This window comes from Sceloporus occidentalis, unplaced genomic scaffold (assembly GCF_023333645.1).
Source record: "Sceloporus occidentalis isolate IW3139 unplaced genomic scaffold, rSceOcc1.0.p SCAF_2, whole genome shotgun sequence".
Lineage (NCBI taxonomy): Eukaryota > Metazoa > Chordata > Lepidosauria > Squamata > Phrynosomatidae > Sceloporus > Sceloporus occidentalis.
The window spans coordinates 66,292,953-66,306,717 of record NW_028316982.1 but is presented as its reverse complement, the minus strand read 5'-3'; the positions used below and the strand labels follow the sequence as shown (position 1 = coordinate 66,306,717).

At 39.1% G+C, this 13,765-nt stretch overlaps 1 protein-coding gene across 1 annotated transcript in view; it reads left to right on the top strand.

Moving 5' to 3' along the window:
* The window catches only part of SORCS1 (sortilin related VPS10 domain containing receptor 1), a 539,126-nt gene that overhangs the window by 418,103 nt on the left and 107,258 nt on the right, over nucleotides 1-13,765 (top strand). The window contains exon 9 of the mRNA XM_089508330.1: nucleotides 3,888-4,067. Within this exon, the coding sequence (XP_089364456.1) occupies nucleotides 3,888-4,067 (180 nt within the window). The remainder of the gene's footprint in view (nucleotides 1-3,887; nucleotides 4,068-13,765) is intronic.

The window sequence follows — 13,765 nt, the reverse complement described above, 5'->3', positions numbered from 1 at the left end:
AAATCTTCTCATTTGCACAATTGGGGGAAAGATTATCACACCCCTGTATGCTTTACCTATTCTTCTCCTGTTGGTAAACAGTAATTGGTGCATCATTGGGTATTAATGGAAATTCCCGTTAATACCCAATGACATGTCCATTATTGTTTACCAATGGGAGAAGAATGGGAGAAGTACTTTGGGTGTGATAATCTTTCCCCTGATTGCATGAATGAAACAATTTAACGATGGGAGAAGGATGCTTGCCTCCTCCGTGTGATAATCTCCAAATGCCTACAGCATTTGCCAAAGTTGCTGCTTTTATCATTAAGCTTGGGTTACCACCATGTGAGAAGTACACAATTTTGCACTGAACTTTAAAGGTAGGTATGTAGATGCAAAGTAGGCAGGTGAAAGACATACATGGAAAATCAGCATCATTACCAAGCTCTGATTTATGTGTTGAGATATGAGCTTTCTTTTGCATGTATGTATATGCATTCAAGTCACCTGTCAATTTATAATGACCCCATGAACATCATAAGGTTTTCTTAGGCAAAGAATACTCATTGTTAGGTTTGCCAGTTCCTTCCTCTGAAATACAGCCTATGATGCCTGGTATTCCTTGGCAGTCTCCCATCCAAGTTTTAATCATGGTTGATCCTGATATATTCCCAGAAACCACAAAATTGTGAGTTCAATCCCAGCCAGGGGCTCAGGGATAACTCAGCCTAGCATCCTTCTGAAGATGCAAAAATGAGCACCAAGTTTGTTGGGGGCAATGAGCTTGTAAACTTGTAAACCATTTAGAGACTGCTTAGTACAGTATTAAGCGGTATATAAATGAGGCTGCTATTGCTATATTTTTTGAAACTACCCTGTTGTCTGCATGGGTACAAAAGCAGTGTTTATAGGGACAGGAGGAAAGTTTTAAAGCCTTGGCTTTCTACTTTCACTCTGAAGAAAAAAAAATCTTGACTCTACCTCTATAAATATCACCTTATTTCTCCTTTATAAGTATAGTACAATCAGACCAAAGGAATATCTAGTCTAGCAGTGGCTAAACAGATGCCTATGGGAATCCCATAAATAAGACATGAGTGGAGTAGCCTTTCCACCTGGGATCCTTGAAATCACAGACTGAAATCCAAAATTAAAATAATTCAAATCATGAGAGAAATAGAAGAGTTTTTTGTTCATTTACAGTACATGTTTTTAAAAAAACTCCAGTTATGCATTGTTTACAGGATCTCCCAGCCCCAAACAAGATATAATTAACTCTATGTAGCATTGGCATACACAATTTCATGCCAGCTCCTCTCTTCCTTTGTTGCCACTCATTCACATACAGCTTCTTGGTATCACTGCATTTCAAACCTCTATCCTGTCCTGTGTGTCTTATGATTCATCCTTGTTTTCCTGCCAGATTCATTTATATAGCTGATTCTTATAGCTACAGAGCTGGTTCTGGATTCTTCTGGATTCTTATATTAAGAAAAAATAATCACTTTTCATCAGTGAGTTGTTAGGGTAACAAAACCTACCATCACTGGGGTAAAGGAAAACCTATGAGTTCAAAATAAAAATAAAAATAGACTCTTGAAAATAGTAGACAGTATCCATCTAAGATCAAAAATCAGATATTGAATTTCTGCTATTAACTTTGACAAAAGGGCAAGTTCCCCTGATCAGCAGAGAGAAGGGCATTCATTGGATGTTGGTGAGTTAGAAAGCAATGCCCTTCAGCCTCTGAAGTCACCCAATCACATTCCTGCCCAACATATTGCTCTCTCTCTCTCTCTCTCTCTCTCTCTCTCTCTGGAAAGGCATAAAGGCCAGATAGATGGACGGCATGCTAATGCTGACTGTCCAGCACAGCTGAAGACTGGGGAATTATTGAAGGTTGCCGTTTTTTTTAGGCAAGTGTATAGGCAAAGTGTCATGGCCAGTGTCAGAAGGGTATTTGCTAATTGAAAGAGAACTTTATTTTCATTCCTTCCAAGAGATTAGGGGTGTGTTTATTTCTTCTGGAAGAAAAAGAATGATAGAAATTGAGCTCCCCTCCCCACCCCTCTGTATTTAGCTTCTCCGTGTCAGTGGGAAGATAGTTTCATGGTATGATTTACCCAACAGAAATAACAGGCAAATTACTGAATCTGACAGAAAGAATAAGGGCCGCATTATGTAGTACATTTGAGTGGTATTTGTTGCACATGACAGGTTTGCTGACAATTCCTCCGCTTCATAATCTATAGAAGGAATAAAGAATAGAAAAAGGTAGCAGAAAAGCAATGTCAACACACAGTGTCCAAGAACAGAAATTAAAAATTCCTCCCCCTCACTGCTGAAGCCAACTCCAAGTGAAAATCACACACACACACACATACACACACTGATTTTCTGTAGACTGGACCATCATGTAAGGCCATCTCCTCCTCCCTTTTTCATCATGGCCTTGAAACTTTGTATAAATGGATAGCTGTTTTGAAACTAGTAGACTGGCTAGTCTTGAGCTGAAGCAGAATCTTAGTTCAATGCAAGTGCAAGTCTGATTCAAAGCTGTCAATTAAAAAAAATCAATCTGGGCAAAAATTCTGTAATGTAACCATAGATGCCTTGGCCAAAGGCTGCTTAGAAGCTGTGGCCTCTGGCCTGAAAATGTTGCATCCTCCCTAATTCTGACCTTGGCCTTAATATGTGAAGGTCTTAGAGGATGAGATAAGAATATTTGAGAAAAGCTAACATATCCATCCTTGCTTCCTCCCATACATTGTATGAATGCATTATTATTATTATTAACCTTTATTTATAAAGCGCTGTAAATTTACACAGCGCTGTACATACAATCTTTTTAATTGGATGGTTCCCTGCCCTCAGGCTTACAATCTAAAAAGCATGAAACAACATTTCTGACAGGGCCTTTGGATATTAGTGAATGTGGATTTAAAAAACAACAACCTTATTTCTGCTCTTCAGTACATGTCATTTTCTTTTGCAATGCTCTGTGGAAAGACTTGAATTCTGTATTACTAGTAATGATTTATTTTCTAATTCTTTAGCTGCAGATTGCACTATCAGTAACATAATTACATATCTGCCAGAAAAAATGAGCGAAGGCCACCTATATAGAAATGCAGATATCTGTTAATTAGAAATAGCGATGGCAGGTTTATGTTCTAGAAGAAACCAAAAAGTTAAGGGGCATCCTAACAAAGTTTTAGAATCCTTATAAGTATCGCAATTGATTAGAAATAACACTGTAGAAGTATCATAAGCAATATGTATCTGTAGTTTCAAATGTCAGTGTGATTGTTTAAACTGGTAATTTTATCTCCATAGTAAAGAACTTCAAAACACAAAACATTAAGGAAATTTCACACCCATCTCAATAAAATACAATATATAGATAGCTACCTGCCATTTTCACTCAACATGCATGATGCCTTTCCCTATATTTCTAGGCTTCAATTTGAAACTTTATATGGATAAATACTTGACTTATTCAGTTGCCTTTGTTCTTGGATGGTTTCCTCCCCCACATATTTCTATCATGCATAGATGTGGTTCCTAAATGTAGAATTTTCTGACACTGTTGAAGGACAAAAAAGAATTAATGTTCTACATTCCCTTTAACAAACACACTCATCTTCTATTGCTACTGTACAATACTATCACCAATGTAAATGTTCACTTAATGTGTCCGCAATTCATTATTGCTCTGCATATATTTGCTGAAGAGAGAATGTGTAAAATATGCATGTGCACACGTAAAATAGATTGGCTTTGCTTTCTGATTAGACTCTGTAATGGCACTCTGCCTTGCTCCAAGAGGATTACCCTGCCTTGCCCTTGGAGCAGAGGCAAGTGAGATTCCTGACAGTAATGGTTCCTTGTGCTTTCTCTCTCAGGACATGCACGTTATCAGCACGGATGAGAACCAGGTGTTTGCTGCAGTTCAGGAATGGAACCAGAATGATACATACAACCTTTACATCTCTGATACCCGAGGGGTCTACTTCACCCTGGCTTTGGAAAATGTCAAGAGCAGCCGAGATCTGGAGGGCAATGTGATGATAGACCTCTATGAGGTATGTGACAACAGTGTGCATTTTTATCCCATATTTATTTATTTGATTTTAATTAAAACCCACCTTTCTCTGAAACACACATGAATGTCACCAGTTTAAGCTAGGATGCCATTAACCTAGATGCTAATTTGTGAGTCCAGAATGTATCCTTTTTGTGCTGACGATGGACACACCATACTAGAGCAACATTCAACCTCTAGTGACTGCCTGTTCATTGTCTTCAATGATGCTGATTTTGTTGTTGTTCTTGTTGTTGTCATATGCCTTCAAGTTGTTTTGGACTTACAGCAACCCTAAAACAAATCTATCTTAAATTTTTGTGTGTTCTTAACCATCCTCTGCTGAAATCTCTTCAGATTTTCAATGCTGCTCATTGGGCATTAAAGAAGCTGTAGACACATTGCATGAAATGTACAACATTCAGTTGCATGTTTTGTGTGCAAAGAGACACGGGGAACCCTGATCCTTGCATAGGAAAAGCAATCCTTCCCCCAGCTGTTTCTTCACTAAATTGCCTGCAATCATTTTGAGCACTTTTTAAAGCCACCATGGAAGAAAGGGAATTTTAAAGTGAAAACTAAAGGATTCTGAACTTGTACATGGAGGACCTCATCGAGATCAGGTCTTCACACACTGACTTGAAAGTAAAGTAAACAAAAGATTCACTACATGCTACATATTTAACATAATGCTTAATTTAACCCAGAGACTGAACAAGAATATGTTTTCACCTGTATGACCTAAGTGCCAAGAGAGGACAGCCCTAGAAAATCAATACTTGTTCTCAGCATGTCCTCTACAATTACTGGAACTCCTTCATTATATCATGGTTAGGGAACCTCAGACCCTGGAGCACGGCCCACTAAGTCTGTGTGGCAAGCTACATACCCTTCTTGTGGCACCATTGCTTAATGGTTCTGAGCACTTGTACAGTTTTTTTCTTCATCATAAAAGGATGAAAAGTGTGGGTTAAAGAATCACAAGTCTGAGCAACATTCAAAGTACTTTATAATCACTTTTTTAAAAGGTGAACTTTGAGTAGCTAGGCTATTCTGATAGACGTTTTTAACAGGATTTTGATATTCAGATAAAAGGCAGCTCTTCCAGTTCTTGAAGGTTCAATCACAATGGAAATGATACAGAAACTGATGGCTTCTAGGATGGCAGTTGTCCAGAGGTGGTCAACCATCAGGAGCATATCCCCCCCTCCGCTGCACCATCCACAAAACAATTAATTCTTTGTCCCATGTGCTCCCAAACACCCTCTAGGGTGTGTTTGGGACAATTATGCTATGTTTGTGGCCTCTGAGACATTTTTGGCTTGTAAGAGTCAGATAAGGCCTCCGCAGAGCCTACACTGTCCCAGACAAAAATGTCCTCACACCCTCAGAGAGCATTTTGGGATATTTGGAGGCAAAATAAAAAAAAAAAATTGGCTCTGAGGCCACAAAAACAGCACTTAGATCCATGTGATGCTTACAGACTGTACTTTTTCCAACCCTGATCTAGAATGACTATGAAGATATGACACTGCCATCCTGCCCAACATTGTTCAAACTGTTATGCTCAGTAATTTGTACTATGGGTAGCAGCAACTCCCCAGGATTTTACCTGCATGGCCTTTTACACACTTTGTCAGCTGAATAGTATGTAAAGAAGTCTTGTAGCACCTTTGAGACTAAATGCAAGAAAGAAGTTGGACTACATCTGAAGCCTACAAAAATCACATGTTTCCAAAATGGTGGCATCCCTTGCTGGCCTCCAGCAATTTGATATCAAAATATAAATGGAACATGGGGATATCAGGGTACTTACAGCTGCAGACTTTATCACGTGGGAAAAATCAGGAGCTTAAACAGTGAAAATTGCATTAAAATCACGCAATCGCAATTAACATTTTCACATGATTTTGCGATTAAAGTGCCATAATCCCAGGAATAAATAGGCAATAAACAGCAAAAAATCATTCACGGGGAAATCCCTTGAATGATTTGTTGCTGTTTATTGCATGTTTATTGCCTGCTTATTCCCAGGATAATCACTCTTTAAGGCCACTGTCCACAGCTGTAAGTGCCCTGATATCCCCATGATCCAGTTATATTTTGATATCAAATGGCTGGAGGCCAGCATGGGATGCCACCATTTCAGTAACATGAGATTTTCGCTGTTTTAAACCCTCAATTTTCCCCATGTGATAAAGTCCTATGTCTCTCTTTTACAAGTAGGTAATAGACACAGCTATACTGAAAAAGTCACATGCTCTCAGCCCCAGAAAACACTGTGATAGTTTCTCTTTAGGATTTGGAAATGACTTGAAAACACACAATAACAACAAATAGAGCAGTTTATTTTTAGTACATGCCATTTTTGCTTACATTAATTCATACATCTGTTCCATCCCATTTCTGAATCAATATGTGTGTGTGTGTGTGTGTGTGTGTGTGTGTAAAAACCACACACACAAATATTTGCATATGTAAAATGTATGAAATACATTTTTTGGGGGGCCCATGTATGCATTTTTATGAGCCTTATCCCAAAGCAGACTTTTTAAGAACTCTTTTTTTGGTTGTTGTTTGTTTGAGCCAAGAATGATGTCACAAGTACTGAGTTTATATTTGTGTATTCAGCCAGAAAATGAAAATCAGGTCATTTCACTTAACAATGTGGACAAATATTATCCTCAAGCATTCCTACTTACATCTGGAAAACACATTTTTCTTTTACTGAAGACTGAAGTTATGGGCAAACGTTTGACCAAACTTGGATTAGGACCACCAGGAGCCAGATAAAAATGTCTCAGCGGAGGGATAAAGCCTGATGGGCTGCACTTGGTCATTCCTGCTGTGTAGCAAAATGCTTCAGAGACACTGAATTTTTACATAAAGAGGTCTCCCTGTGCTGTCTAGCTTGAATTTGAATGACACTGGGCCAATTAACTTTGACATTGACACTTGACTTTGAGCATCTTTAACTGGCAAACACAAAGACACAACTATGCACATGCAGAAAGCCTGAATGGTCCATGTTTAGAAGCACACAAAATGGTGGGGGGAGTGGGCATACCATGTCCTGATCAAACTGAGGGGGATTTCTTTTAAAACAATACATTAATACCACTAGTACTTTGACAGATTGTTGAAAAAGCTTATGCCTCACATTACCATTAGGTTGAGGAGTGGTTTCATTGCATTATGTAAAGGTGTCCTACATCCCAAGAGAGTGAGGAATCAAAGAAAAAGCTTTTGTGTTATTAGGCTGACAGTTCATAACACTCTGGATTGAAATTGATGTGATCAGACTGGTCATGTCATATCTGCTGATTGCCTAGATAGAAAGAATATTGGTTGACACCAAGGCTGGCACAAAACGTTCCCTTCAGTCTGATTGTTCCAGCTAGGAGTGAGCTGAAAGCCACCCTGTGCAAGTCTCCCAGTAGGATTGCTATGAATTATGAGAGGCTATGGAGTAAATGAAAATAGGGAACAGATAACTAGGGAGGGGGAGCTGCTGAGCTAGAAATTAGGTGGTTGCAATGGTGGTGGGCAGGAGAAAAAAAAAGAACCAGGATGATTGAAATTTTATTAGTAATAATATGTTAGGGTGTGGGTATGTACACAGGGTTTTTTAAATGAACATTTGTGCTTCTTATTTATTTATTTATTTATTTATTTATTTAGGTATTTATATCCCGCCCTTCAGCCCTAATGGCTCTAAGGGCAGCTTACATTTATTATTTTTTAACCAGACAGTTCCCTGCCCACAGGCTTACAATCTAAAAGACACAACACAAAAGGAGAAGGGAATGGTGAGGAGGGGAGGGGATCAGGTCCAGCATTCTTCTCTCCCTCTGAGGCCTGGACCAAGGCAGATGGACCGGAGGGAGGGCTCTGCTTCTTCCAGGCAGGCCTGTTGGACCTAGCCTGCCTCTCTCCCCTTCAAGATGGTGGCTGAAGGGAGGGCTAGTCTTCTTCTAGGCAAGGCAGTTGGACCTAGCCTGCCTCTCTCTCTCTCTCCTTCAAGATGGTGGCTGAAGGGAATGTTGAGATAATATTTCACCCTCCAGATGTTTTTGGACTGGCTATGTTGGCTAGGATTGAGGGACATTGTAATCTAGCATATTTTGATGAATGTATGTATTCCCTCAATCCCCAGTCTTTTAGGTGAGCAACTATTGGGCCAGAGTCAAATTATGACCTTTGTTAATATTTTTTTAATAACTGCAGAGGAAGTGATGTAATTAAAATGGGACAAGTTTAGAACAGGGGTTGGCAATTATGTGTATCTCTGTGTGTGGGATGACTTTTCTCTCACTGGAACTTGCCCCCACACCCCAAGTGGCTGCAAGTCCATTTCTGGATTTGAAGACATTTCCCCCCAGTTAATCAATGCAGGGATAAATTCTAGGACAGAGAATTATTATTTTTTGGACTGACAGGGGAGGTTGTATGGCATCTGGGATGGTTAAAGACTGCAAAAACAATCCAGTGGGGCACATGTGGCCCCAGGGTCTCACTTTTCTCACTTGACCTTACTTCAAATAAATTAATGTAAATAAAGTAGGATAAAATTATACAGGGAATTCCTGCTACCTTATCTACTGGGCAATTGCACTTGTAGTTCTCAGTGGTAAAGTTTTCCACACTTAGCCATTATCCTCTGATTGTTGTGTTCTGCATTTCTTTTTATTTTGAAAGAAGAAAAGGGTGCTCAACCTGAGGATAATGGAGCAGAGGCCAGATTAGGGGAATCTCAGTACATAATAAGTAAAGAGATAGTACAGGAATACCTTGTTAATCTAAATGAATTTAAGTCTCCAGGACCAGATGAACTACATCCAAGGATATTAAAAGAACTGGTAAATGTAATATCAGAGCCATTGGCAATAATCTTTGAAAACTCCTGGAGAACAGGAGAAATCCCAGCAGACTGGAGGAGGGCAAACGTTGTCCTCATCTTCAAAAAGGGGGGGGGGGGAGAGGATCCCAACAATTATTGTCCAGTTAGTCTGACATCAATACCAGGAAAATTCTGGAGCAGTTAATTAGACAGAGAGTCTGTGAACATCTAGAAAGCAATGCCATAATCACAAAAAGTTCAACTCTCTAAACAGGACCTTACCCTATATATTCTAGTTATAGAAGTTCTCAGACTCACAATTTTGTTCACTTTCTTTGAATCCTACCAGAATTTTCTTCCAAGCCTTTTTTATATATTTCGTGTTGCAAGATGTTGTTTTCCTTCTTTCCTCACTGAAATGTGTACACATTTTAATGTTCACATTTTCCCACATTGACCAAACTATGTATTTCTTCAGTTGCACATATTTAACTATTTTAAAATATACACACCAGACTATATTCAGCCCTCCAGTACTCTAGTGGAACATGGAATTCCACCAATGTACTTATACTGTTGTTGGAGGGAGACAGAGGCAGCTTCCTTATTAGCACTTCCTACCCAGCATGCAAGAGCAGCCAGGAAGCTTCTAGACATGGCTCCTTTTTCTGGCCACTGAACAGGAATGGGGCAATTTATGTACCATCGCTCCACTATAAGACAGTTCCATACTTCACAGGAAGCTCAAGTACCACCAGAAAGCATGCCAGGCCATAATGATGTACCTAAGCACTCACTGTGGGAATCAAACAACATTTTACGCCCTCCAGCTGTTCTTGCATACTGGAGTGATGTTCTTGTGTGGAGGACTACAGAATAACTCCTTCAAAACATATATACTACTGCCAATAACTTACAACAGAATATTTCACTAATGGAATTCTGGTTGTAGTTTTGCATGTAGCTGACATAATGTGTAGGCCTCATATAATTCATTACTTGAGGTGCATTTTTTCTCACTGAGTTTCTGAGGTGCAAAATGTCTATTTTCGAACAGAGTCACAAGTCCAGTAAAATTATTTTTCATCCATAACATTAGTTGTCATACCTTGTAACATCAATAGCTGATTCTAAATGTTTGGGGAGTGTAGTTTTCGGATCACATAATGGCAAATATCACTTATGAAACACTGAATTTTGTAGCTAGATAGCCATGAGGACATTTTCTGTAATCTATCTCATGTGTGCAAATTACAGATTTACAATTTATATGGAGCCATCTTACATTCTTTGCAAAGTGTCTGATGAAACCAAATAGCTTTGTCTGATGGAGCTGAACTCTCTTTACATTGTTGGAACTCTGTTTAGTGCCATTAAAATATTCCTTCTTTTCTTTTTTAAAAATCTAATATCCTGCAGAAAAATAAAATACATAAAGCATGTCATCTATTGCTAATTTACTTTCACCTTTGCATTTTAAGCACTCATTGTGAAATAGAAATGATTAGGATTTTTTGTCAACTATGTGCTGTGTGGTCTAAGTGAACTTGTATACTATAAAGCTGTGTACAATTGATCTTTCAGAAATCTTTGCCATATTTGTGAACAGAAGAATAATTATTGGGCCTTTAACAACAACCTGATGCTCACAAATGTGACAGCCACTTTCCCAAATGCTCAGAAAAGCACAGCTTCAACAGAATACACAGTAAAATGTACAGCATTATGGCCGATATAATAGAAACACTCATGGACTTATTGCACAGGGCCCTCTCTCACTGCAATTCTGTGGTCTTCAAAATTTGGGATGGCATTCTTAACTCCCACATCTTTGGTCCTAATCAGGGTTAGAGCTCCTGTTAGTGCCCAAACCCAATTGCACAGGTTTTGGCACTTCTGCTCTCCAGGAAGCTTTGGGAAGGAGCGGGGAAGGAGGAGAGCAAACTAGGGAAAGGATATGAGTGTGCTTATACATTCCACTTCTTCTCATAGCTGCCTCATAGGTTCTGTGCATTTAGTGTGAAAATCAGGAAAAGGTTTGGTTATGTGTGTTTTGTGATTCTGAGAGCTCTGTTAATGTATCTTGCAGAACATGCTTACAAAAGTCTTTCATGATCTTCATGATAAATACATAAAGATGTCTAAGGCAGCTGGGTGTGGGGGAGGGTGCATCAGATGGGGCATTTGTACACTCCATGTACCTACTATATTTTCATCTTATTCTTTTATAGGTACAGGTGCTGAGGCTGTCAGGAAGGAATTAACTCAATAAGTTCTGAAATACCTAGTTTCTTCATCAGAAAATCAGAAGACAAATAGGATTTTTGCTTCATTGTGTGGGAAAAGGCAAGCTTCAAGCCTAGTGGCCATATTTCTATCCCCATGTTCCTGAGGAGCTATACCAGTCCCTATACATGGACTCAGAAATAACTGAAAGATCAGTTATTTTTCCAGTTTGAAAAAAAAATATGTTGGGGGTATTTTGTTGTTTTTTATTTTTTCACTAAAACAAGTTTTAAAAGAGAATAACTTCTCCTGGAGGTTTCCAGGGACAGCTGAACTAAACATTATTTGAGGATATTGGGTAGTTTGGAGAAGCCCAAGGCCCACTAATCCAACCTGGAGAAGTTGCATGTGGCTAGCAATTTCCATGATTCCCACCCCTGAACTGGAAGCTCCTGAGTATATTATCCTTTGTCTTCTGCTCTCTCTCTCTCTCTCTCTCTCTCTCTCTCTCTCTCTCTCTCTCTCTCTGTGTGTGTGTGTGTGTGTGTGTGTACATGTACAAACAATTGCCCTTTCTAACATCTCCAACATCAGAAAAATGTCATAGGCATTCAATCTATACATGTAGATATGTATTTTTCTTTGAGACAGACAAATCAATAAAATCAACTTGTTACTGTCCCACTAGCCTTCACTTCCATCTCTACCTTTGTCCAGGGCCAGGCACCAAAAATGGAGCATACTGCATGGACATACTTCATATACAAATTATATGAACTCTTGGATCCCAGACATATAAATTAAGCAGAAAGCCTTGCAAACATTGTAAATGTTCAGTGTCTATACTGCCTGCCAGATGTGTTAAGAAAGGAATTGTCCTCATTTTTTAGCTTTTGTTCATGTTCTTTCTTGAATTGATAGTTACCAATGTAAGCTCAAAACTCAAGTAACTTTCCCTACTGTTCAAATATACTGCCAATTAAATCAGAACAGGTGAGAAGAAAGAGGCATCAGAGGTAGCAGTTCTTGTATGACCCAGCCAAGAAAACTGTTCCAGGATGCAGGAACCAGAAGCGCTCCTCTGAAAGACAAAAGTCCCTCCTCCCTCCTCCCACTACTAACCAGAAATTGGCACAATGACAGAGTGCATCTCATGCTGTGGTAGATATTGTGTTATTAATTTTCACCAGATGGAGAAAGCCAAGCTTGTATGACAAAGCAAAGCTGGATAATGTTTTAATGTTGCTTCTTGCATCATGTATGTAAAACTGAAAAAATTGTCCTTTTTATTACCCATAAATAATAGCATGTATTCTTAAGATCTTGAATTTGTTTCTCCTTTTGTTTCATTAATTTGGATGTTAGGCATGGGAGAGTTGACAATGATATGTCTATTTATCTAGAAACCAGTGAGAGGCTGAAAGGAGATTATGGCAAGTGGATGGATGGATTAAAAAAAGACTTTAAAGAAGGATAACATAGAATAATAGAATCATAGAGTTGGAAGAGACCACAAGGGCCATCCATTCCAACCCCCTGCCATGTAGGAAATCTAAATCAAAGTATCCCCGGCAGATGGGCATCCAGCCTCTGTTTAAAGACCTCTTATGAAGGAGACTCCATTACACTCCGAGGGAGTTTGTTCCTTGAGGACAGTCCTATCGGTAGCTTCTAAGTATAATAATTGTAAGGAACCTCTGTTCAGAAGCATTATACCCCCCTGTTGCTCAGGAGGTGATGGGAGATGAGCAATGTATTGCCTCTTTTCCCTGCTTGTGTGTCTTCCACTGTATGAAATGATATGTTGGACTCCATATTCCTTGGGCTTTTCCAGCAATGGTGCTGTTAGGGATATACAAAATCCATGAGGAAGAAAAGGTATGACTTTTTTAAAAAATGAAACCACTATTTCATCTGTCTTAAAAGATTGTTTTGGTTGATGACTCAACAATGTACTTAACAATGCCTCCTCATCATCATCCTGGAGAGAAGTGGCTAGCAAAATGCCACAGGGTTCTAACCTGGGCACAGTGCTGTTCAACATCTTTATCAATGACTTGGATGATGGAATAGAGGCCATTCTTATCAGATTTGCAAATGACACTAAATTAGGATGGATAGCTAATACCCCACAGAATCAGAATTCAAAATGACCTTAAGAGATTAGAAAGATGGCCTAAAACTAACAAAATGAATTTAAACAGGGAGAAGTGTATGATACTACACTTCGGCAGTAAAAATGCAATACACAGATACAGGATGGGTGACACCTGGCTTGATGGCAGTACATGTGGAAGACTCTTTGTGGACCACATGAGTGAGCAATGTGATGTGGCAGTTAGCCAATATTATTCTAGGCTGTATCAATAGAAGTATAGTGTCTAGATCTAGGAAAGTAATAGCATCATTCTATTCTGCTTTGATCAGACTTCATCTGGAATATTATGTCTAGTGGACACCACAATTCAAGAAGGATGTTGATAAGCTGGAACATGTTCAGAGGAGGGCAATGAAAATGGTGAAAGGTTTGGGCACCATGTTCTATGAGGAACGGTTAGGAAGCTGGATATACTTAGCCTGGAGAAGAGAAGGTTAAGAGGTTACATGATAGCCATGTTTAAATATTTGCAGGG